Raw genomic sequence first — 26,816 nt, forward strand, 5'->3', positions numbered from 1 at the left:
TGGTAAAGTCGTTACAGTAAAGGGCTCCCCTAATGGATTTCCTCTCTGCTTGGCATTGACAATGACAATAACTCTTGCCCCATCCCATCCCATGTAGCAGAAAATCAAGATGTGGCCACATTAGAAACCAGCATGATGCTCAAAGGAGTGATTGGGAGGATGACAGAGAATTTTTTCTGAGGAAGGTTCTGTTCCAGGAGCTCTGTTCCTTACCTGAGGAAGTGTATGAGTGGCAAAACACCAGAAAATAAACCAAAGAGAGGAGGTGGGAAAACTAAGGCATTCATTCTGCTTTACTGACTTTGAAATGGCAGGATAGAGTCCCTTGGAGTGCTGCATGAAGTGGAAAATCTATCCTAATTGTAAATACAGAAAGTCTCCTGCCATGACATTAATTTGGGTCTTGTCTGGGCATGTCATAAAATCAGGATCCTAAATGAGGTGCGTTAAGTGAACCTGGGAGGAGAGTTTATCCATTTGGGGGTGACTCAACTCCAATTATAAAAGGAAATAAAACAGTGTAGGCATAAAATCTAGGATCAAGGGAATGGATGACTTGAGAGCTGATGAACTACTTTAGATTCGAAGGTGTTTAATGGCAGCCACCTGACAACTTGACCAGCTAGATAATCACAGGTAATCAGCAGGAGTAAGAGCGAGTCTAACTGTGCAGTCACAGGGGACCAAGTGCACTGCAGAGGCATAAAACCCAGTGATTTAAAAGCTAATTTTAGCCAGGTGAGAATCAACTCTGTGCAGTAAACAGAAAATCAGATTCTCCCTTGTATTCAAATTATTTCCAGGTAGAGAAGGCTGGAAACTCAGGGAAAACATTTTGGTCATTAAATGCACATATTCTCTGTTTCAACATGTCCAAAAATTTCTATCATACGCACTCAACTCATATGAAATTTGGATGGTTCTAAACACATTTGTTCAAGAGAAGTCATTCCCCCAGGGACACTTGACTCCATGGAAGTATATTACAAGTGGAAGTGTTTGAAAATACTATGCAACTTTGGCTAATAAAATTCACACTTCTGCTCCTCTGTGTGCTTGCTTTAATGGAGGACCTAAGGCATTCCCTGGAGACCCCAAAGAGTGGGCCTGGCAAGGGTAGGGTGATGATACAAGCCAAGCAGCATAGGCATAGATCGGGGCCCAGCCAGGGGGAAGAACTGAGAACTGAGGGGGTAAAGGGGCCAGCAGAAAGTCAGCAATAAGGAGCCTGCTGCTCAGTGAACATGTAGGGGTCTGGTTCTTGCACCGGGAGCCAATCTTAGGAGTAACAAGAATATTTCTACATTCTATCTGTAATGTAGGCTGATGTGAAGCATTGTGCATGCGTACATGCATATATATAATGTAATGTGTGTGTGTGATGAGCAATAGGGATGGGGAGGTTTTAGGAGGATAAGAAGTTCATCTGTCTTGTTATACTACTGAGGACCCAGAACTAACACAGTATCTGGAATCTAGTCAGCGCTCAAAAAGTATTTGTTGATGGGAGGGAGCAATGGACAGATGGATGGATGGATGGATGGAAGGATGGATGGGGCAATAAGAATCTTAAAATATTGAATGTCCGTTTAAGACCATGAGTTGATGGGACCTATGCCATCATCCTGGGAATGTCAGAGACTGGTATTTCCAAGAGTTTCTGGAGGAACTCAAGAGTTTCTTTGTTAAGTCCAGGCTTCTCTGTAAAAAGAGTGATGATGGGAGAAGAGAAGCAGTTTCACATCACATATATTCAAAACTCATCATTTGCAAATTTCAATATTAAAAACTAACTTAATGTAGAAGAGACATGTTTTAAGAGATATAAAAGAAGATCATCTACCCGAATATTTATCTCGTTAAGCACTTGTGCTTCTACTGTGCAAACTGAGGAGGTAGGTTGGCAAGGAGCCTGTGGCATTGGACTTTGCTGATACTAACTGGCATGTTTCACACTAGTGTTGCTTGAACTTTTATGAGTTTGCCTTAATTTTCTCACTAGTGACTTTGGTTCTCCATTTCATTCAGCTTTGTGTGAAGATGCTCATAGCAGTAGTACATACATAATAAAGATAACTCTCCCTAGCTCAAATCCTTGTGGCATGGCCAGAGGTAAGCAAAGTGTGATACTTTTGAAAATTCAATAAACATCTTCAACAGATACATTCCGCCCACCCTAATCAATAGATGGTCAACTCAGGTAGATTTCCTGTCCTATGCACACAACACAGACATAGGTATTCTTGTAATTATTTCCCAGAGCTTACCTTATAGTATAGTTGAGAATTCTTTGAGAAAAACATTTACTCGGATGGTGAATTTACCAGAAATCAGACTCAGGTTCCATTTTGGTTGTTGGTTGTGGTTGGGGGTGGGTGGTATATTGTGGCTCAAACTCATAATTTGATATGTAAATTTCTGGCTGCCTATTACAAATATTTTTTTTATTTAAAGGAATATTTTCATCAGAGAAGTTCTCATTTCCTCCTTTTAATTTGGTTTCTCTAGAACAGGGCCTGTTGTCAAGATTGCCAAGTGTACTAAGCCCTTTGCCTTAGCAGCTTAATTGGTATGAAACATTGATTAGGCCCTCAGAGGGGTAGAGGAGTTTCAGAGGAATTATGATATAACCACAACGAGTAAAGAACAAAGTTTGCAACTTGCTCACAGGGCAGTGCTTTTAGCTGGGAAAAACCATACAGTATCTGATAGATAATTTAAAAAGTATATGCAAGTGACTAAAGAAACCTTTTTGAAAGGATTTCATGCTTTTCAAAAGTGTACCCAGTAAGAAAGAAAGAAAAGTAAATCAAGGAACTACCGAGAAGCCATCAAGGAGAAGAAAAAAAAAAAAAAAGAAAAAGAAAAAGGCAATGTCTAAACATTGCAGAAAAGAAATTGTACTAAACATGGCTGTGACCAGGGAAAGGAAGGGCTTATCAGGCGTGACCACGGCACCCAGCACACTGGGCACGAAATATATGTTCAATAGTGATATCAATGCCATTCGAAAGAAAGAACAGATAGCAGAACCTGGAGTACAGGCAACCCACAAAACAAGGCTCTAGGTCACCTGGGCCTCTAGGCCAGCAATGGACTCCATACTGCTTTTGGATGATTCAGGCCATTAGGGCACAGTTTTAGGGCACAAACCCCCAATATAGCGTTTCTAAAAATAAATAATACACACACAGTGTTGTACTATTATATGTATTATAAAATATAAGCAAAGTAGAGATTTTTAGAGAGTGAAAAAATAACTATGCATAGTAGTCTCACATTTTCTTCCTGCCCTGGAGTGGCCTGTCATGTGCACCCCCAGGGTATATGCATTGCACCATGGAGATAGCTGGTTTGGAACCTTCCTCTGACAAGATCAGGTTCCACAGTCTCTGGCCAGCTGGCAACTTTCTTCTATTCTATGGTTCTACACGGAGTTGGGCCACTGTTTTTCTCACTGTCTCACCAAGTAGGGATTAGCTGAGGGTAGAGGTAGAAGAGGATAATTTGGGGAGGGAAAGTGTGTTTTGCCTCTAGTTTATGACATTGCTGAATCCTGATGGTTGCCCTTGGTCAGGAGGAAAAACTTACTTGCAATGCTTACAATTCCCTTTGCATGGAAAATATTTGATTGCTCTTGTTTCTAAAAGGAAGTAAAAACTTTCCACGTACAGCGTGGTGATTTATAAGCCAAAGAGAAGTTCCATCATGTGATGAAGCTACCATTAACCAAATCAAGCTCTCACAATTTTGGTAGGAAAGCCATCAGTGGGAATATGCTGAAGCAAAGTGAATAAGCAATGACCTTAAGGTACAGGGATGGGATTTTATTCTTTTCTATCTGGTCTAGACAACAACAACAACAAATCAGTGAGGGCATAGTATGGGCAAAGCTGTCGTAGGGCTCCTGTGTCGCTGGAAACATATCTAATTCCTTTTCAGACCTTCCACAAAAGCATAATCTTACAGATACTCTTAAGGCAGGGTTTCACGATCTTGGTACTTTTAACATTTTAGATTGAATAATTCTTTGTTATAAGGGGCTGTTCCATGCATTGTAAGACGTGTAGTGGCATTCCTGAACGCCAGCACACACACAGTCCTAGTTGTGACCATCAAAATGTCTCCAGATATTGTCTAGGTCTTGTGTGGGGCAAAATTGCCTTCTGCCGAGAACCAAGGCTCTGAGTTGAGATAGACTTTTATTCTTATTAAACTGAATATTTCTTGGTGCTCCCTGTGGTGGCAATCGCACAACATTAAAAATTTGCATTTTTTTAGTGTAACTGTTCCCTTTAATATTTCCATCCTAGTTCTGGTTGAAATTGAAACTTGGTAGCAATGTTTGAATTCCCTAACTCCTCTTAAAACCTAAATGAATTTAATTATTTCTAGAAAAGTTTAAATGCTGCAAGTTGTCATAAAAAAACAGAGACACCTTGAGGAACTAAATTTTGAAGGCTGAAAAGCAGTTTAGCAAAGGAGGTGAACTCATCTGTTCAGTGGATGTGGAGTTAGTGCTATTTCCTGCCACTTTCATGGTTAGCAGCGGTTTGATAGGAGACCCTCAAAATGAGCAGGATGTTGATATAACTTTCTGTTTTACAGAGTAGTACTGAGATGTAATCCTCGTGCATTTTTACTACAACATCGTGAGGAAGAAGCCTTTATACACTCCTTAAAGGCACATAGCCAGCCCTCAGTGAGGCTCTTTGCTAAAAGCTTGAACTCTGAAGTAGGATTACTTGGTTTCAGGCCTGGCTCATCACTTCCTAGTGGATACCTGGGGCAAATGGACTTACATCTATGCCTCAGTGTCCCTGGCTATGAAGTAGGCCTATGTGAGACATTTAGAACCATGCTTGAAGCATAATCAGTTTTCAGTAAATGTTATTCTTTTAAGAGTAGGAACTCCAAAAATGTTCACTAAGTAAATGTGATTTGTTTTCATGTAAGTTAGAGAAACAGAAAAGAAAATCTATTATTTTATAATAGGAAGTACTATAACGATTTATTTGTTCAATTTTGAAAAAGTGCCAGAGTCATAAGTGGTTATCTTCCAGACATTAGTTCTCACCATAATGACCCAGAGCTTGCTTTATTTATTTATTTATTTATTTATTTATTTATTTATTTATTTATTTGAGACAGAGAGACTGGCAGAGACACAGGCAGAGGGAGAAGCAGGCTCCACAGGAAGCCCGATGTGGGACTTGATCCCAGGACTCCAGGATCACACCCCGGACTGAAGGCAGGCGCTAAACCGCTGAGCCACCTGACCCAGAGCTTTAATTCTCACCTGGCCACCTCCCCGCCACCCTGCAATTTACAAATAAGGAAGTGAAGTTCGGAGAGATTACTTAGCTTGCCTAAGGAGGTACAGGTAAGTGCTGAAGGAGAATCTGAACTCAGGTCTGTCTTCTCACAAAGTTGATTGTCATCACAGAATCCTATGTCTCTGCTGCAAGGAGAAGAATCCTAATGGAGCAGCAGGCGCATATCGGGCATCATGCTAATTTACATGACTAAGTCACGCAACTTAGTCCATTTAACATTAACAGCCCAGTGTATCCCCTTTTACACTCCACATGTGGAAACTGAGGCTTGGGAAGTTGGAGTCAATCATCCAAGGTTGTATAGCAGGTAAGTCCTGGAAGCTGAAATCCGGACTCACAAAACCTTGGCCCTTGGTTACCGTGAGATATTGCCTCCCATATGCCATGTAGAAGAATGTCAAGAAAGAGAGAAAAGCCAGAGCCTGGATTAAAGTGGCTTTATATGTCAGGAAGAGGAGTTTGGATCTTTTTGTGAAAGGTCGTTGTCAGATGATCAAAGGCAAGGAAGTGGGGGAACAGCAAGAAGCATTCTGGGAACTTCTGCTGGCTTCTTCATCTATAGAATAAAGAATTAGATCACATAAATCTCTAAACTCCCTTTCCTTCCGAAACACTCTATTGTTGCCGTCTGTATCATTCCCTTTCTTACAACCTCCTGGTGGCTTCCCTATGCAATTGGTATAAAATCCTTCCCTGGTATCACGGTCTGTGAGGCTTTGCAGATCCCTTGTCCGTCCTCATTCACAATGCTCCAGGCACAAGTTTTCTGTTCTAGAAATGTCTTCAGCCAGGGCCTTTCCACTTACTGTTTCCTCTGCCTGAAACATCTTTCCCTAGATCTCCTGAATGGTTCCTGAAATGGCACTTTCTTCACTAGATTTTCCATAATCCCTGACTGCCTTTATAGTAGCATCCTCCCCCTCTTAATTTTCTACCTCATTCCTGTTTTATTTTCTTTGCGGTAATTACCACTGTTGGAAATTCACTCTTTTTGATTGCTTATTTATATGTTGTATACTGCCCGCATCCATCCCCATCCCATGTAAGCTCCCACGAGGGCAGGGATCCTGTTGCTCTGGTTCTTGGCTGTACCCCCTGTGCTGATGCCTGGCACATTATAGTACTTGACAGATTCGCTGAATGAATGAACAGATAGATGACTAAAGCTTTGCTGGCTTATGTAGTCCCTAAAAAACATTAGGCATGTAAATGGACCTCAAAAACATGTAATAGTAATAATGATAACTAATGTTTATTGAGCTCATTATTGGCTTTGTGCTAAAAATCCTTTGTATGAATTATCTCCTACAGTCCTCACCACACCTCTATATCATTAATATCCTAGCTTTACACGTAAGGAAACTGAATCTTTGCAAGACCGAGCAATCTGACCGAGGTCAGAGGACTGATTAATTAGCCCCGACTCAAAAGCAAGTCTAATTTCAGCACAATGTTATTTCTTAAGTGACCGATTTCTGTAAAGAGAAACCGAGGTTACCTACATTTAGATTAGTGACTACATAATTTCAAAGAGAATTCTTGGGTAGTTCCTACTTGTGGCCTCGGGCTCAGGTAACAAAAATGTGGTAGGTGCCCAGGATGCCAAAGTGAATAATGGGATATAGCTCAGTTTAATAAGAAAAACAAATATGCCAGTGTGCTAGAGTGGACATCTCCATGACCCAAGCCCTCCTCTATCCCCCCAACAAAAACCCTTGTATTGCTGGAAGATCATCCTCCTTACTTATTCCCTTAAACCTTGCCCAGGTATTTAATTCTGTGTTCATTACATTATATTCTAACTGCTTAGCACTGGGAAGAACTGAATAGCCACGAGTTACGGAATGCCTTCATGTAACAGGTGATTTGTAGTAACTGAATCCTCAACAACTCTGAGCTGGGTGGGTATCATCATTTCTCCTTTACAAATGAGCAGCCAACAGCTTTTTGGGGTGGTGGATTACAACCTGACGACTCTGATACAGTGTCTGATTAGAATACTGTGTCACAAATACTATGATAGAGGGATGTGTGTGTAAAGACCTATAAGAGCCCCAGGAAGGGAATGGCTCTTGAGCCCCCATAGATATTGTAACAAACATGAGGCTAACTGGCTCTTTATTATCTTATTGGTTTTGTGGTGAAACATTAATAAACCATGGATATCTCACTTTGTGCAATATATTAACAGTATCTTTACTTTTGGGGAGGAAAAGCACTTCTCCATTTTATTTTATTATTTTTTCTTTTTTTCCATTTTATTTTATATTTTTACCAAGATTAAGATGTTAGAAGCTCTTTTCATGATCATAATTAGAACACAGACCTCAAGATTTTTGTATTATATTTCCCTGATATACAGTCTGCCCTTTCTTCCCTCCTGGGGTAGAAAAAAAGCACCTTACTTCAAGTACTACATAGTTTACTTAGAATTATTTTTAAATGAACTGGTCCTTCCCTCTAGCAGAAACATAGGTGTATGATAAGATCATTACTATTTTTGTTTTAAACATCCAGGATTAGAGTAGTCTTTTTGCATGTAACTCAATCACAACTGTCTGCGAAGAATGCTCTCAGGAAAATGAAGTTTGATTCTGAATGAGCTACCTGAGGGTACAAAGCCATCACCGTCATAAAATAAAGAAATACAAATAAAGAAAATAGTTTAAAAACTGGATAGAAAAAAAAAACTGGATAGAAATAAATGCTAACACAATCACCGTAACACAAAAAAAGTTAGTAAGAAATTTTAGATTTCTGCTGACATACAAAGTGGAACCACTTTCTGCCCCGCAGTGAGCACATGACATTCTCCCCACTAGTAGCTCTGTGGGGACGGCTTGCTCTTTTGAGAATTAGTTCATTCTCTAGAGGTGAAAGAGAAAGGGGAAGCTTGGATAATAAGACTCTATTTGGTGAACTGCAATTTGGTGCTGTTTGAAGTTTTGGAGATACGTTAACAACCAAAATATGCTCCTGTTTCCTCTATGTTAGTAAAGCCACAATCCAGCTTTGTAGAAATTGAGGCAAGGATGCCAGCCTATCTGATAGCCTGGCTACCTTCACAGAATCTTTAGAACTCATTTTCCTCAACTATCAACTCTCAGTACTTATCAATGTTACATCACTAGGGCCTAGAGAAGAGTCTCATGGCAACTGCAAGGCCCTGAATAAATATTTGAAAATTGTGCAAAGAATCCAAATTATTTCCTTGAGCCCTATGAGAGACTATGTAGTTAGAGAGGCACAAATAAAAGGTATTTATTAACTACAAACTACGTTTTGTGATGGCCCTAGAAACCAAAAGTAGTTCATTGTTACTCTTGCCTAAGAATTCACTGTGGCACCAACCAAAAGACCTCTCTCCCTACCCCCAAAACCAGAGGTACATATTTTTCTAGATTCTTAGGCCAAGAACCAATAGATCCAAACACGAATCATATTTGTTTGTGTGGAATTGACTGGAATATATAGTAAATACAGATTTTGCAATCAACATTGCAAAAATTTACATGAATGTTATAATTTATTTCTCTATCAGTAAAAGTAATATGGTGCCAAGGCTCATAGGATTGTGTAAAACTCTTCCTGCTTCTTCAAGAATTGTGTAAAACTCTTCCTGCTTCTTCAATTTTAACTTTAATACGATCCCTCAAAGGTCAGAGAGATCCACAAGAAAGAAAACCCTTCTCTCACGTTTGTGACAAAGTCCCTTGAAGGAAGTGAATTCTGTCCCCACCTAAAAACTCTATTTGGTGAACTGCAATTTGGTGCTTAATAGATAAGTCCTGACTTATCTATTAGATACAGTAAGGACAGTGCTTCAAGCCCACAACACTTTTAGAGGTCCACAGAAATGCTTCCTTTCCATGTCAGAAGAAAAAAAAAAAGAACATTAGGTCAAAGAAAATGTTGAAATACATAATGTTCAGATATTCATCTTCATAGCAATACAACCATAAATATAGATGTGTGTATGTATAGGACAAAGGGGACCCATTTTGCCCCAAAAAGTCCTCTTAATTTTTTTTTTTTTTTTAAATTACTGCTTAGGTATCCCAGATGGCAAGTTTCCTTTTTGCAGCCAGGGAGAGTTCTCACCTCTTTGCAAGAAATACTTTCTTGGGACCCCTGGGTGGCTCAGTGGTTGAGGGGCAGCCTTTGGCCCAGGGCGTGATCCTGAAGACCTGGAATCAAGGCCCATGCCTGCTTCTCCCTCTGCCTGTGTCTCTGCCCCCCCCCCCCCGTATCTCTCATGAATAGATAAATAAAAATCTAAAAAAAAAAAAAAAAAAAAAAGAAGGAAAGAAAGAAAGACTTCCTTTTACCCACTTTCCCTGAAAAACAGTGACTTGTTTCAGAAGTTTCGGGGAACACGTTTCAGATGAGCATGCATGCATTCAGCTAGGAAGTGTCTCCAAAGTGAATTTTTTTTTTTTTTCTAGAGAGAAGGAGGGAGGGGCGGGGGCGAGGAGCACCTCACGCCCGGAGATGCCCTCGCAGTCTGGCCTGCGGGCAGAGGGGACGGCGGCGCCTGCCGCGTGCTCGGTTCCGCGGCCGTGCGGCAGGGGGCGCGAGGCTCGCAGCGCCTGCAGCCCCGTAGCCCTATTTGCCCCAAGGTCATAGCTCCTAACCGGCTCCCAGCCCGGGCCGGGGACCCCCGGGGGCTGCTGGAGGCCCCGACGCGTGGACGGGGGGGCTGGGGGGGTGTCCGAGGCCAGGGATGCGATCACAATGGGAACGGCGGATGCAAGGCGCCGGGGGCGCGGGGCCCGAGCAGTCGGCGCGGCCGCCAGAGTCGGCGGCCGGAGGGGGATGGGGTGCGCGTAGGCGCTCGCCCGCCCGGGTCCCAGCCCCGAGCCACGAGCCCCGAGCGGCCGAGAGCGCGGAGCCCGGTCGTCGGCCCCGGGACCTGGAGCCCCGGCCGCGGGCCGAGGGGCCCCCGGGGGGGGGCGGTCCCGAGCCCCGCCGAGCCCCGCCGCGCCCCGCCGCCTGCGCGTTCTCCCCGCCCCCGGGGGCCTCGCCCGCCCGGCCCGCCCCGAGCCCGGGGACACCACCTCCGCCCGCCGCCGCCGCCTCCCCGCGGCCGGGTCCACCCGGGGCGCCCTCCCCCGGGCCGCCCCCGAACCCGGAGTTGGCGGGAGCCTATAAAAGACGCTGACGGCGCGACCCGCGGCCACACGGTGCAGGCTCCCGAGCAGCCGCCGCTAGCCCGGCGCCCGCTCCCGCCCTGCCTCGACCTGCGGCGCGACCATGGCCCATCACTGGGGCTACGCCAAGCACAACGGTGAGTGCACACGGAGGGCTGCGCGGAGGCGGCGGCCCCGGGCCCGGCCCCGACCCCGGCCCGGCCCGGCCCGGCACCTGCCGTTCCGCGCGGCTGCAGTCGGAGCGCCCCGGCGAGGTGTCCCCGCCCCCCCCCCACCCCCCCGCGCCCCGGTCACCGTCGAGGAATCCCCGCGGCCGCCGGAGGCGCGCAGCTCAGCCCCGGGCCCGAGCCCGGACGGTCCCGAGCATCCTACCCGGACCCAGGAGGGAGCGAGGAAGGGTTGCGCAGGGGGAGCATCCCGGTGGTTGATGGCACAAAATTAGGGCGCCCCCCTCCTGCTCCCCGCCTACACACCTCAGCCTCAGCACCACCTGTGGCTGGGGCGCCCGACACCGACTGTCCCGGGGCATTTTCGTGGGTCGGTTCGAGCCCCTGGCGGTGATTTCTGAGTTTTTCCCATCATCTCCCATCCCCTAATGTTGGGGGTTGGAGAGAGGGTGTCACCGGGAACCCGGCTTTATAGCGCGGTGGGTGATGGGGTTCCCCAGAGCCACCCCAGCCACGCCGGGGGGGGGGGGGAGAGAAGCCTTGCGCATCTGGGGGGGGGGGCGGGAGCTCCCCAGGTGCTGCGGCTCCTCACCTTGGGAAGGCAGGTGCAGGGGCCCGAGCAGTGACTCGGCCTTTACATTCAGTTGGGGGGCACCAGGGAGAAACCCCAACCTGCTCCAGGGTCTTGAATGGGCTCGAATACCCTAAATGCTAAGCCCAAGCCCTGACAGTAGTATCTGCCCCATTTCAGTTGCCGAATTTGATAAAACCGCTAGTATTTTTATACGGCACTCAGTCTCTGCTCAGGGAGCCTTCGTGCACTGATTCCAGCGCTCACAACTTACACGATGCAGATGCTATTACCCCATAACACAAATGAGGAAACTGAGGCACAAGGGTTTCTGCGGGGCCCTTCAGCCGAGTGGTGCCAGCCAAACCCGACGGAGCAGACTGGCTCCAGAATCCCTGGCCTTCCTAGGGGTCTGCTGTGCCCTTTCCCACGCTGGGGGATTCACAGGTCTCCTCTGGCCGCTAGGACCCGAGCACTGGCATAAGGACTTCCCCATCGCCAAGGGAGAGCGCCAGTCCCCCGTTGACATCGACACCAAAGCAGCCGTTCATGACCCTGCCCTGAAGTCTTTGTGCCCTTGCTACGACCAAGCGGTTTCTCAGAGGATCATCAACAACGGTCACTCTTTCAACGTGGAATTTGATGACTCCCAGGACAAAACAGGTCAGTGTTTAAAAAATAACTCTTTGCCTCTTTGCCCAGGAGCTATTCCCCAAGTTAATGGGAGGAATCAGGAGCAGTGGCTCAACACCACTGCTTGTCTCAGTACTCTAAGATGCCACACTCTGCTAATCTTCATTAGGTCCCCGGCTCTGCCAAGTAGGCTAATTACTTCCAAGTGGCCTGGGGCTGTGGCGCCCCTGTAAAATTCCTGGTTGCGATGTAGGGCATTGAATAATTGTGATCTGCTGCTTGTGAAAAGTCACAAAAGGCAAGGTCCCCTGGAAGTGAAGCTCAGCAACGACGGGATTTGCAGGAACTGAACTCTTGAGGGTCTCTGTAAAAGAGTTGCTTTCCAGAATTGATCCTTTCCAATAAAAAGTGTATCTTAGTGCTGTCTTCAAGGTGGCAGTGAGGGAAGTGATGCAAGCCTCACCACTTGAAAGAGTGAAATGTTTTGAGACATTGTATTTATGACTACAGATGTGCTACACCGGGGCCCTGTATTTTGGCATCCGCCCAGGAATTCATTCCACAAATGAAGATGTTTTAGAGTTGGTGGGCATACTTGGCCCATTGCTGACAAAACCAATTGCCATAATTTATCTGTGATAGAGCTGTTTACAGGATGCCCATTGAATGCTTCTTTTTCCTTATTTAGAAACAGGAGAACAACCCCATTCAGACGTGGTAGCAGCTTTCTTTGCCCACTGGTTGATTTAATTGCCAGTGGCCTATTTTCCTGAGTGCTTTCCTCTGAAGGTCGTTGCAAACACATGATGTGTGCTGGTGGTATGGGAACCGGGAGAGCACCGGGGCAGAAAGGGAACACAGAGGACAAGGAAGCAGTCAATAATACTTAAAAAAGTTTGGAGTAATGACCATAGTACTACTATGTACCGTGTAATTACAACCACCTTAGTTGAGTTGGCTATTCTTTTTTAGTTAGCTGTCTGATGTATTCAGTCCAGTTTGGAAAAAAATTCCCTCCTCGCCTCTTTAAAAAATTTTTTTGACACTTGGCTGTCTGAAATAGTGATTCTAGAAGCCTATTTGATGGGGAATAATGTGAAGATCATCTGAGAAATGTTTTCAAGCTACCTGTGGCCTGTGTGCACCTCACCCCAGAACACACACACGCACAAACATATTCTGGCATAGTATAATGACTAATTAGACTTTGATTAATTAGATTTAGTAGAGGATGTTCATTGAAGACTTCCCAAGAAACAATGCTCAAGTGATTAAGTATAAGGAAAACAAATTTCTTTCCTTTTTGTTAAGGGTACTGTATATTTTGATTATAATATGACAAGGCCATAGGTCTTGGTGGTGGTGTCCATATAGAAGGGATGCTATAAAGTTTCATGTTTAGTTACTTGAAAACCAAAAAAGTGAGCTATGTTGGTCTTTATCGATTTCTAAAAAAAGGGGTACAATGAATGTATGTTTCTGTGCTGCCAGTGGAATCATTGTTTTCAACGAGTGTAATGTCCAGCAGATATAAACCTCATTGGATGCTACGTAGAAATTGGGTACTTTTTTGGAGTAGTGAGGAAACAAATGTCTAACAAATAGAACCAGATGAGATAATTCCCTATATTCCTTACAAATCTGATCATGATGTAATTGTTACAGTAATATATTATTACTGGAAAGTGGATTTCAGCATTTAGTGTAGCAATTACGAGGATAGAATGGGGTCAGGTAGCCATGGAATCCAATTCTAGCTCTGCCGCTATCTAGCTCAGTGGCGCTGGGAACAATAGCAACTTAATCTCTCTAATTTTTAGTTTCCTTAACTGTAAAATTGGAGTAATGGTAGGATCTACCCCAGAGGAAGGATTAAATGGGATGGTAGATATAAAGCACCTCGCCCAGCACCTGGCACATAGTAATTCCTCAATAAGTGACCATTGATGATTGCTGTTTCCATGTCTTCACACCATTTGACTGCTTTTATTAGGCAATTGCTGTAGTGATTGAACCTGTGGTAAGATTTCTGAAGAAAGTTTCTAATTAGCTGTCAGATTACCTGCCATCACTTGATGGGACTTAAACGTAAGCTCCTGAACATGCTCCTGAACATCTCGCTTGTCGTATTAAAGTGTGTACTGATTTTATATGTGATGTCACTACATAGTTATATGTTTTCACATGAATATGTCAAGTTCTGATCGATTTCTACACAAGCAGTCACTGGTTAGAACTAGCCACACTTTTCTAACTACTTCTCCTGGTGAGTAACACATATATTATTAAAACCCATGTTTAGATTGTGAAACAAGTAGTTCTAAAAGGGTCTCAAGCCCATGTCTTTAGAGACACCCGTGTTCTTCTCTCTCTCTCTCTCTCTCTCTTTCTTCTCTCTCTCTCTCTCTTTTTATATACTACATATATTATATATTATATGCTATATATATATTTATATATATATTTATATATTAATGTATTTATATATTATATATGCTATATATATAAAATTTATATATATATAAATTTTAAATATATTTATATATATTTATAAGTTTTATATATTTATATTTTTTTATATATATATATATATGTATATATATATATATATATATATATAAAACAATAACAAAACCCTTCCTAACGCCAATTAAATGCAAGATCAGCTAGGTACCATAGAGGCCTGGCCTCTTTCCTGTTCTCTAGAATTCAGGTTGGGGATACCTAAAGTGGAAAGACACAGAAAAAAACTGATGCTGACAGTGACATTGGTGAGCCCAACAAGGACATACATATTCCAAGGAGCTATGGAAACATGAAAGAGACTTAGGAGTCATCCTGTGTAAAGTCAGGAAAGACTTTCCAGGGTAGATAAAAACTTGTGCTGAGGCTTGAAGGATTTTGGTGTCTTGGAGGAGACTCCGGGCAAAAAGAAGTAGGAAAGACCAGGGGATTTGAGAGAGCACAGTATGTACTCTGACAGGCAAGGAGGTGCCATAAAAACAAGGAAGAGTTAGTGTTAGAATGACTTGCTCTCGTTTAGGTATGAAAGATCCCTTTGTAACTTTGCCCATACTCTTCAACATTGCCAGTTGTTTTGGTTAAAGAAGGAAGCTCTTTTTCCCCCACTAGGATGCAGACTATATTAAAATGTTGGCATTAAGGAAAAACACACCTATAGAATAAAACGAGCAATCATAACATGCAGAGAAACACCCTTTAGACTTTTTTTTTAAAAGGAATCCTAGGCCTGGGGCACCTGGGTGGCTCAGTGGTCTGAGTGTCTGCCTTTGGCTCAAGTCATGATCCTGGGGTTCTGGGATTGAATCCCACAGCAGGCTCCCCCTGCTTCTCCCTCTGCCTATGTCTCTGCCTCTCTCTGTCTCTCATGAATTAATAAATAAAATCTTAAAAAAAAAAGGAATCTTAGATTTTCAAGTTTGAACAAATGATGGAGATACTTCAGTCAAATTCACTTAAACATGAGGAAACAATGTTTAACTGACTTGCTAGTCGTCTCCATTCTAGTTTGTCGGGTGAGACTCAATGCCCATCACTTAAAAATGGAAGTTGAATAGAAATCTTTGAATGATAACCATACTTAATATTTAATGTGTACATACCATGTCTTCAAAAATTGATATGCTTTTCTGTATATTTAAGTCTAAAAGTAATTTATTCATTTTGGTCCCTCGATATTTTAAATCAACAACTGAACATCTCTTTTTTTTTAGGAGTTATTTTTATGGGATTAACATTTTTATATTTTATTTTTTTGGGGGGGATTAACATTTTTAGATATCTCTCATGTCTTGTTTTCTACATTTAAGTGTGTCAGTTCATTTTATTGATTTATTGATTTTTACCTCAGTGAGATTTCAGCTTTCTGGAAGTTCTCATAGGTTTAAGTTTTCAAATATATCCTAAATATTTTCTTAGACTCAAACTAAGGTATCAGGAACTGGGGTGGTTGAGTTTATTAGTATGTTTAACTTGAGAGAATCCTTTTCAAGTGTGGAGTTAATAAAAAAAATGTGGAGTTAACAGGCTTTAACTAGAAGTTCCCATCAATCTTCTAAATTCCTTTAAAAATAAATCACCTTTAATTAATGAAAAATGGCTAATCCCGTTAGACTTTCAAAAAAATTATTAAAAAATAACTCTCCCTGCTTGAGTTCTTTTATTACTAGCTTTATCTGGAAGAAAAGAATACTAGTCAAATTATTAACTTCTGCTAACTCATTAACTTTTATTAATGAGTTTAAAACTCTCCTGCTTTATTGCAATGTTAGATGCAAATATTGAAAAACCAATGCCTGAAATTATTGAGCCGACCCACATACAACTCTTGTATCATTTCTGCTCTTTAGAAATTGAAATATTTTTATCTGTATATATTATTGCAAGAAAAAAGGAAGGAACAGATTACCTGTGCTCATTTCAAGCAGACCACTGTCAGCATGACATATATGAGTCTTGCTTGATTTTCAAGGACTTGTTTTTGAAGCTTTAAAATTATCTTTCTACGAATAATTTTAAGTTAAAAGGAAACATAATAGCAACAAGTGAAAAGATTTGTCCTGCATATTGTTAATGGTGTAAGCAGAAACCTAAGTATTTATAAAACTGACCAAAGCATTCCAAACACTATATTTAATTATGTTCATGTCAAAAGAGTTTTTCTTTTTTTTTTACTCTCATATAATTTCCATACACCTGAAACTTAAAACTTCTCTTCTCTTGATTTTTAATTGTTGTTTACCCTAGTGAAAGTGACAGCTAAACTTCTCACTATTTAAAAAGAAATGGATTGTGGACATCTTTTCCTCATTCATTTTCTTGATTCTAGTATGTCAACCCTCAGATTATTGGCTAGTGTTAAAAAAAAGGAAAACAGCAATGCATGATTTAATAATTTCCAATTATTCATAAAAGATTGTTTATCTGATGAAAAATGCTGCATTTTTAGTAGACTTAGTCTTTTACTTCATTAATAAGAAATCCTTTAAATTTGAATTTTAAACTAAAGATTATTGAAAATGGCTTCTTTGTATCAAATTTATTGATATTTGTTAAGGTCTTTAGTTTGTTTTTTGGCTACATCTTATGTTAATAATAAAGTGATTAGGAAGAAAGCATTTAAAAATGTTAAATTTTCAGTTTGCTTGTAACTGGAGTGAATGTCTTAATTTTCTCAAAAAACATAATTTACATAATTTCTCTAAGTAATATATATATGGGAAGACAGATTATAATATAATTAGTGCTTATTTTGTGTGTTGTATATGCATTGTGTAACTGATGGCAGATCATAGAAATTAAAATTAGCTGGAGCTCTTGGTGTTGAGATTTGGATTTAAATTAAGTTTTGGGAATCTTGAAAAAGGTGTCCTTGTGGAAAACCCCACTTGTATCTCTCCCATTCCCGTGGAACACATTTCTGTGATACAATAAATCATTGACTCTCCAGAGCCCCCACTAACATGGCTGGATTTTAAAGAAGAAAAATATACTCAGTCTGCAGTTTCTGCTATTTTTTTCAAAATTTTTTGGCATCATCAAAACAGACTTGATTTTAAACTGGGACAGTTTAGTAGTGGCATATAGTAATCAAAATAAGTAAATAAATAAGTAGATCTGGAAAAAGTGCAAGCTCTATCTTTCAACCAAATATCTTTTTTATTTTGTAAATTTAAAAAAATATGCTACCTTTATTATAGTTTGTAGTAATTTATTATAACAATGTTTTTGGGAGGGCTTCATTGACTAAACTCCATGCTAAGAATTGGCTGAGAAATAGCTAATGAGCTGAAGAAGATGAGAAATGGTTCTTTTTAGTGCAACTAAATTTTAAGAATTGAATAACCTCTCCTAGGTACCATGGGCTCCTAATCTACATAGCAACATAGTTTTATTTTAACAGGAGCTAAAACAGGTGTCTGGTAATAATAGATAAGCACTGAGTGTGTTTAATTATTGAACCTGGAGCATTTTTTTTTTTTTTTAGTATTAGCAAAGCTTATTTAATAAAAGCTCATATACAGTCTTGCCTAATTCTAAATGTTCTCTGAAATAAGTAAATTAGGCTGGAATCTTAAGATCTGCAAGGGAGTGAATAAGAATAGGAAATAGCAACTAAGCTTTATTGTTTTTAAAATTTAAGATTCTGATATGATTCTTCACAGGGAAAGGAGATACATTTAGAAAGATACGTTATCTTGGATGCCTAATATAGTTTCATTTTATTTTCATTTATTTTGCCACTTGGTAGAATTAATGATGCAGATTATTTGCTTTTATGGTCAGCCAGTTAGTAGCTTTAAAGTCATTGTAAAGGAATTGTTTCAGTACGAATTTATTTCATAAATATATATTTTGCGTTGAGGGTATATCATTTTGAAAAATGGAAATTCTTTCATTTTTGAAAAAGCCTAGAGAAAAGGGCAGATAAGGCTAATTCTTTCCTTACAGCAGAATTCCTAGATTAAAAAAAACTTTTACAATAATTTGTTTTTAAGTCTCAAAAGATGTGATTTTATCAGAATATATCCAAATTGATATTTCTTAGCATATCTATAATATAACACAACTTATAATTGGTTCTCTCTCTCTTTTTTTTCCATTCCTTCTTTTTTTTTTTTTTTCCTCCTGGCCTATTGTAAAGCAGAACTGGCAACCAGAGATTACATCAAAAGCCATAGGAAAGGCCTCAATGTCTTCCAGCCAGCTCTATTTTTTACTTTGGGTAGATGAATGGGTGTTGCTACCATCTATGTGTATTTGGGTGAAGTTAAGCAAAGTTGATTACACAGACTTTGTTGCTTTGTTTGGCAAAGCCAAAGTAAGTTTGAGCTTATTAGCTTATAGAATTATAACCCAAAGCCAATAAATAATACACTTATAACAACAGATTGTGGAATGAAACGGATTGTAAAAGCTTTTAAATATATTGGTAAAATTTCCTTAATGTGCATATAACTTAAAAAGTTTTATGGAGAGGATGGAGGAGAAACTGATTTCTTACTATTTTAATTCTCTGTAACACATAGCTCATTAATTATCTGCAAAGAGATTGTAGTCTAAGAAGATGACATCTAGTCATATTCTTCTGTTTCATGTTTTACTCTAACAAAAGTACATTAATACCAGAAGAGTAGAATCGTAAGACAGGTACTAAAGTTAGAATTTTAAGTTTCTGGAGACAATAGAGTATTGTGTATGTTACATGACCAGCAAATTCTTAGTGAAGCAATTGAATGGATCCACTCTATAGATGAGGAAATTAAGGTCAGAAATGTTCCAATAAAAAAATCTTAATGGGAAGAATGCATGGGTGGCTCAGTCAGTTAAACAGCTGACTTTTAGTTTCGGTTCAGGTCACGATCTCAGGGTCCTGGGACCAAACAAGGGTCAGGCTCCACTGGGAGCCTGCTTGAGATTCTCTCTCCCTTGCCCTCTGCCTCTCCCCTTACTTGTGCATACTCTCTCTCTCTCGCTCCCTCACTCTAAAATAGATAAATAAATCTTTAAAAAATTTGTTTCTTTATGGGACAAAGCTAGTTAGTAGCAGTGACAATCCAAATTCTGAGGAATTTGGGAAGCCAGGGCAAGGAAAATTGGATATTGTACTAAGATCAATGGAATGCTTATTGTTTCACAAATTCTGGCATGGAATAACAGGTGGTTAGCAAAGCAGGTGGTGGGACAGCCATTGGGCCGTGTAGAACCGAGGTTCCCACGTTTGTTAAGTGTGTGCTGCAGACCTGCATTGGCAAGCAGCTGCATGGGCAGTTCCTCAGTGATTCACAGAAGACTTAATAATTCCACCTAAAATTTCCTCTCTCTGAACCAGAATCTATGACTCTTGAACAAACCCAGGAGAGAAGTATCACTGTGCTCAGAAAACAGATGGGCAAAACACCCATCCTTCGAGCCAACACAAGTGAGGAGAAAAGCCAGTGGAAATGATTTCGCTGAGCACTATAGACTAAACTGGAGTCTGGATTTAGTTTTCACCGAGTGAAAATGTTGCTACAGGCATAAATTTAGAACTATGAGACAGGATTAAGTTAGATTGTAATATTTAGTACTGTGTGTGTTTCATGTACATATGTATGTATGTGTGTGTGTATACATGGGATTGGGTGTATGTAAATACAATCATATACATATACACACTCATACACTCATACACATACATATGCACATGTATAATATACATATACATATATTACATATATATATATATATTTTAAATTTTAGTGCTGAAAGGAGGACCCCTCACTGGCACTTACAGATTGATTCAGTTTCACTTTCACTGGGGTTCATCTGATGGGCAAGGTTCTGAGCATACTGTGGATAAAAAGAAATATGCTGCAGAGGTAAGATATGCTTTTTTGCTTTCCAGGGAAAAATGTAAATTGATATTCAGCATTCATTTCAAAACCTTAATTTTATAAATTCGACTCAATCTAAGTGAACCACTTTTTTTTTTTTTTACAAAGGACCTTCACATTTGCTTCTTATAACTTTTACTGGTGATATTACAATTAATGCTGCAAAACACCCTCTACTACTTCCGAGGACAGCATTTGCAAAAAGTAAAATGATTTCAAATTGGAGGATCCTGTTCTAATATAAATCTAGAAGTAAAATCGGTGTCTTCCCTCAAAAATACGTAATTCTTTGTCTTAGAGTTGATGAAGTCATTTGCTGTTATGCTAAATAGTAGATAATTAGAATTAAAATGAAAGAAAGTTGATATTTTAAATTATCCACATTTTTACCTTCTTTAGTAACCTCTAACTCTGAAGAAAATATCACTGAATGAAATCTGTAGGTTTGATTATGTATATCATTTATTATGGTTTTGTCTTCTACTGCTTTAGCTTCACTTGGTTCATTGGAACACCAAATATGGGGAGTTTGGAAAAGCTGTGCAGCAACCTGATGGACTGGCTGTTTTGGGCATTTTTTTGAAGGTTAGTTGATGGCCCAATTCTTTTTTTCCCTGTTCTTGAGAAAGATTAACCAAACAGAACATTCATGATAAACAGGACATTCTACAAAGAGCCAAGAAATGCCTTTGGCTCCAAAATACTTTCAGGCTTATATCCCCCTCCATATCTGCTAGTAGCAGTTGAGATGGAGGACAAAAAAAAAACAATCAGAGGTATTAATTAGGTGCTGTTTATATGTAAATATGAAGGATGTGTACATGTGAAATGTGAAAGGAGAAAGTGGTATACTTCAGATGGCTACTGATTTTGTTTTAAAATTCATCCTTAACTAGATAGTACTGTTTCAAGATAGACAATGCTAAATTAAGATCACATTTTGGAAGGCTCAAGGACAGTGACTCGATATTGGAGAATTTCAGGCAACAGTGGGACATACAGGTTGAGCTGCCCTTTAGACAGTTGTAAAGCAAATGGAGAAAGGTCTGGGCTGGAGATTCATGGGGCTGACGTCATATGTCAACGTGGAAGCTACACTTGAATATGAAATCATCCAAGGAAAGCATGAAGAGGGAGATGATAAAGCTGCTGAGCATGCAGTCCTGAGATATTACAAAATGTAAGACATTTAAGACAGTGAGAAAGATGCTAATGAAATGACTAAAAAGGAATACAAGAGCCAAGAGTACTTGCTGAGGCTGGAGGACAGAGGGAAAGCCAGAGGAGAGAATTTCAAAAAGGAGAGAAGTCAATAGTATAAAATCCTTTTTTTTTTTTTTTTTTTTAAACATAGACAGAGGGAGAGGCAGGCTCCTTATGGGCAGTAGCCCGTTGTGGGACTTGATCCCAGGACTCCGGGATCACGCCCCAAGCTGAAGGCAGACACTCAACCGCTGAGCCACGCCAGGCACCTCAACTTTGAATACTTTTTTTTTTTAAAGATTTTTAAAATTTATTCATGAGACACACACACACACACACACAGAGAGAGAGAGAGAGAGAGAGAGGCAGAGACACAGGCAAAGGGAGAAGCAGGCTCCATGCAGGGAGCCTGACGTGGGACTCGATCCCGGGTCTCCAGGATCAGGCCCTGGGCTGAAGGCAGAGCTAAACCGCTGAGCCACCCGGGCTGCCCAATAGTATAAAATCCTGCAAGGTTAAGGTAAGCACTTGAACAGTGTCCTTTGCTATGGCAGTTGGAGGTCAGTTGGAGGTCACTGGTGACTTTTGAGAGGGTAGATTCAGGGGAACTATGGGGTGGGGGGGGTGGGTAGCAGAGGGAAGTTGTCAGTCGAAATAGGGAAGTTCATGGTGCCAAAGTAATCAAAGTGAGATGGATGGATGGCACCTAGCAAGTGGTAGACCTTGGTGCACTACTTGGAAATGTTTTATGGTAGAGCTGCCCAAATCAAAACCGATGTAGTGCCAACTGGATTACAATGCCTTGTATGTTGTGTCTTCTTATAGATTGGTGGTGCCAATCCAGGCCTACAAAAAATCCTTGATGCTCTGGATTCCATAAAAACAAAGGTACCATTGAATTTTCTGCTACCTCAATAGAGTACCTATTTTTTATATCCTACTGGTTTTAGGAAACTTTTTGGATCACATTGAATAGTCGTAGTTTGATATGTAGTGTTTTTGATGAGGAGTTAATAAAGGTAAAATGTTGTTTATATATTTATTTAACTTTTCTTTATCCAAAAGCTGATCCTAATGCTGGTGTGATTTTAGGCTTGCATTTATTTAATCTTGCTTCCCCAGCATTTGAACATTTATATACAAGAGTCAGAGAATTCTCACGACTGCAAAGAAACTGAAAGATCAACTGGTCAAATTATTCACCCATTCATGCAACAGATATTTGCTGAGTACTTACTCCATGCCAATCACCTTGTTAATTTGGGAGATGTAATGGTGAGCGTGAAGAATTTTCCATCCCATGTTTAAATTTTCTCTATGGCAGAGCCATGTTTAGGTCATTGAACACCTTTTAAATATAATCACCAAGGGTAGCTCTGGCTCTTTAAAGCTCATCCTCAACCTGAAGCCTCATTTACCTTCTGAAAGGCTCATTCATTACTGACCCTTTTGAGCCATGTAGATTAACCGGATTCAAAAACACTAATTTAAAAAGATATATGTACATTGCAGCATTATTTACAATAGCCAAGATACAGAAATAGCCTAACTGTCCAAAAAGGGATGAATGGATAAAGAAATGTGAGATACACACACACACACACACACACACACACACACACAATGGAGTATTGCCCAGTCCTAATAAAGGAAGGAAATCTTGCTATTGATGACAATGTGGATGGACCTTGGGGGCATTAGGCTAAATGAAATAAGTCAGACAGAAAAAGACAAATACCACATGATCTCACTTATATGTGGACTCCAACGCCAAACAAAAACAAACGCACACACACAAAAATGGGCCCATAGATACAGAAAACAGATTGATGGTTATTCAGAGGTGGGGGGAGGTGGGTGAAGGGGATCAAAAGGTACAAACTTCCAGTTATAAAATAAATAAGTCATGGGGATATAATGTACAGCATGGTGACTATCATTGATAATACTGTGCTGCATATTTGAAAGTTGCTAAGAGAGTAGATTTTCAAAGTTCTCATCAGCAGAGAAAAAATATTAGTGTAACTAGGCATGGTGATCATTTTGCAATATATGCAAATATCAAATCATTATGTTGGACACCTGGAGATAATATAATAATATGTGTTAATTGTGCCTCAGTAAAACAACAACAACAAAAAAGTAAAAAATGTGATTGTGATTGCTGTTTCTTTTGACTCCATTCTCTCATAGCCTTTATCTACCCCCAGACTAGTTATCTTTAGTTCCCTTTAACTACTCTCATACAACAATGTTCTCTCTTTGTGACAACCTTGTTGCTCTATCCTATGCTGTTTGCATCTATTGTTTTTAAAGTGTGGTATCCAGAAAGAAAAGTGGTTCTTTAGTACTGTTGTAGCCATCAGATAGGGTAGCAAGACAAAAAGATACTCTATTTTTGTTATTGCAGCCTAAAATTGCATTATTTCGGTGGCAGCAGTTTTATTTTAAATATTGATCACACTTAATAGCTTAATGGAAATTATAAGGAATGATTTTAGAGGAAAAGATGAGAATTGGACACATGAAAATACTATAGTTGGGCTCTCTTGCCCATCTCTGCTCACCTATATTTCCAAGTCAAATGTCTTCTGTTAATTTCTTTTTACTTTGGTTTCTGGTTGAACATGGGACTTCTCTTAAAAAAAAAAAAAAAAAGTTCTGGCAACCAGAGGGGAATATTTGTTTCCTAATCTCCTGCCTTCCTCCCACTCTGACCACGTGGCATTTGTCGCCTGTATGTTTGTCTTGTCCTAGGGTAAGAGTGCTGACTTCACTAACTTTGACCCCCGTGGCCTCCTTCCTGAAAGCTTGGACTACTGGACCTACCCAGGCTCACTGACCACTCCTCCCCTTCTGGAATGCGTGACCTGGATTGTGCTCAAGGAGCCCATCAGCGTTAGCAGTGAGCAGGTGGGTTTTCTAAACTGAGGTGTAGAGCATTTCGTGGAGCGTGGCTTTTGGAGTCGGACAGGCCTGGGGTTGAATCTCCTCCTGCTGCTTCTAGCTGTGGAACTAGCATCCATAACAGTGCTTAGTGGTTAAACAGAATTTAAGAAATATTTGCTGTGATTAGCCACAACCTTAGGCAGTTTGTTTGCTCTATAAAATTGGATGATCATGAGCAATAAGGGAGAAAGATATCTGTCATATAATAAATGCTTTTATCTAGGCTACAAGGAAACTGAGGACAATGAGATTCCATATTCGAGCTTACGCGGATAGCGGTGGTAACTCACGGCCAACTGTTCACTCACATAAGAGCTTATGGCAGTTTTATTTGTATTGGAATACATTGCTGAATTCTGACAAAAGTAAAAGCATCCCTGGGAGGAAAAATCTCTATCAAAACTCAGTCCAGTTGCTTGAACAGGCTGGACCAGACTCGTCGCTGTCTCATACAATATAGTTAATGATGTTCAAGTATTCGTGCAGCTTCTAAGTCACTGATCGTACCCCCAGACTGTCTCTGTTCCCCACACGACTGAAATGTAGAAAGTGGACACTCCTCTTTCAGGAGGATCCAAAGAACCTGGATCCTGGATAATTTAATTAATGTTGCAGTAGCTGATTGACATTGAAGTTGACTTCTAGAGGTGAGACTGAGGACTGTTACTGGATCAAAGAGGTCAAGTTAGAGGCTGTTGATCCATGGGCTGCCTTATTACTGCCCCAACCATCCTTTTTCATTTAGATCAAGACTTGGGAAAAGGAAAGGGAGGTTCCATTTTGCAAGAACAACCTCAAGGAAGTTGGAGAGCGTTTGAGGACTGCCTGTGTCACATCATTGAGCCAGGGAGCTGAAAGGAGTTTAAAAAGGACTATAAATCAGCCAATGTCAAGGGTTCAAAATCCAAGTTTGGGCAACTTCATTTCTGTGTTCCTATACATTTAAGCAGAGATGCCAGCCGATGACTTGTTCCCCAGGCTTTGTGGACCCTGGACCACTTTATCCAGTTGTACGGATGCTGTAGTTTGTCTTCCTGGGACAGAAAACAAACTCTATAATATGCATCTACAATGTTTATTATTATTTTACATCTCAGAGGTGTTCTGTAGACTTTTGAGATTTGATTTTAAAAGTAAAAGAGGAAAAAAACAGGCTCACTGAAAGTTTCCTTCCAAACGGCACCAGCAATCTTGTGTGTGTTTTCTAGAAATTGATTTGTTATCTAAAAGCATACATATATAATGTTTATGGGTTTATATGTTTATGGGGAACCAAAGTGAACTTTGAACATCGATACGTGGTCCTGTGAATGTTGGAGAACGTGGTCCTGTGAATGTTGGAGAACGTGGTCCTGTGAATGTTGGAGAATGTATCTCAGGATATAACACAAGCACATAAATGTATACTATTGTGAAACCTGTATTTTTGATTTTTTTGTTTTGCCTTTTAGATGCTGAAATTCCGTAAGCTTAATTTCAATAAGGAGGGCGAACCTGAAGAATTGATGATGGACAACTGGCGCCCGGCTCAGCCACTGCACAGCAGGCAAATTAGTGCTTCTTTCAAATAAAATGGCCCCAGAGCCCACGTCCAAATAATGGATCTTTGGGTTTTCCCTTAGCTAAGCACAAATCTACCTTGGTGAATCGGACCTTTCCTGCTTTGCGTCTGGTTTTCTAGATCCTTTATCTTTTACCTGATGTGCTCATTAGTAAAATGTGAAGAACTTGACCAGTTGTCATGCTTGACAGCATTTCTGTGACTGGTGCTTTGCTTATGGTAACAGCCTTTCTGTACTAGAGAATATAATATAAGGAATAGGAGAAAAAGTACTTTGACTTTGTTCATAGCACATGGGGTGATGAGCGTTGACAATTGTTAAAATTGCTAATTTTAAAACCTAGGAAAGTCAAATGATTGAGTGCAAATCCATACCATGAGGTAAATTGAGCTATGTGATGTAAATCAGGTAAAATGATCATGATTCTGTGTAATGTAAATCAGATAAAATAAATGTTCGTGATTCCAAGATGTTATATTAAAGAAAAAATTTTAAATTCTTATATATTTGTAGCAATGCTATCTTAAATATGAATTATGTTGTAATTGAGTGACTTTTGAATTACAGAGCTGTAAATGAAGTATTATCTGTAAAAATTGTTATAATTATAGTTGTGATACAGAGTATATTTCCATTCAAATGATATATCATAACTTAATAAATATTGTATTTTAGATATATTCTCTAATAAAATTTGGACTTCTACTTTGGGTCATTTTCTTTTATGCTGGGCAAGGGGTAATAATGGAAGAGCAAATGTGTACTTTAATGACTTTAATGACTCCTATTAATTCATTATTAATAATAAGCCATCATACTTGGGTTCTCATAATTGTGGGAATTTCCATA

The 26,816-nt window shown here is 40.3% G+C and overlaps 1 protein-coding gene across 1 annotated transcript; it reads left to right on the plus strand.

The window, feature by feature from the left end:
• The first annotated feature begins 10,390 nt into the window (after window positions 1–10,390).
• CA2 (carbonic anhydrase 2) lies at window positions 10,391–26,666 on the plus strand. Its single transcript, XM_055303525.1, has 7 exons — window positions 10,391–10,623; window positions 11,690–11,887; window positions 20,120–20,238; window positions 20,746–20,838; window positions 22,282–22,344; window positions 24,214–24,369; window positions 25,857–26,666. The coding sequence occupies exons 1-7, from the start codon at window positions 10,590–10,592 to the stop codon at window positions 25,974–25,976; spliced, it is 783 nt and encodes a 260-aa protein (XP_055159500.1). The 5' UTR covers window positions 10,391–10,589; the 3' UTR covers window positions 25,977–26,666.
• The last annotated feature ends 150 nt before the right edge of the window (window positions 26,667–26,816 follow it).

The sequence above is a fragment of the Nyctereutes procyonoides genome, unplaced genomic scaffold, assembly GCF_905146905.1.
Source record: "Nyctereutes procyonoides isolate TBG_1078 unplaced genomic scaffold, NYPRO_anot_genome, whole genome shotgun sequence".
Taxonomy (NCBI): domain Eukaryota; kingdom Metazoa; phylum Chordata; class Mammalia; order Carnivora; family Canidae; genus Nyctereutes; species Nyctereutes procyonoides.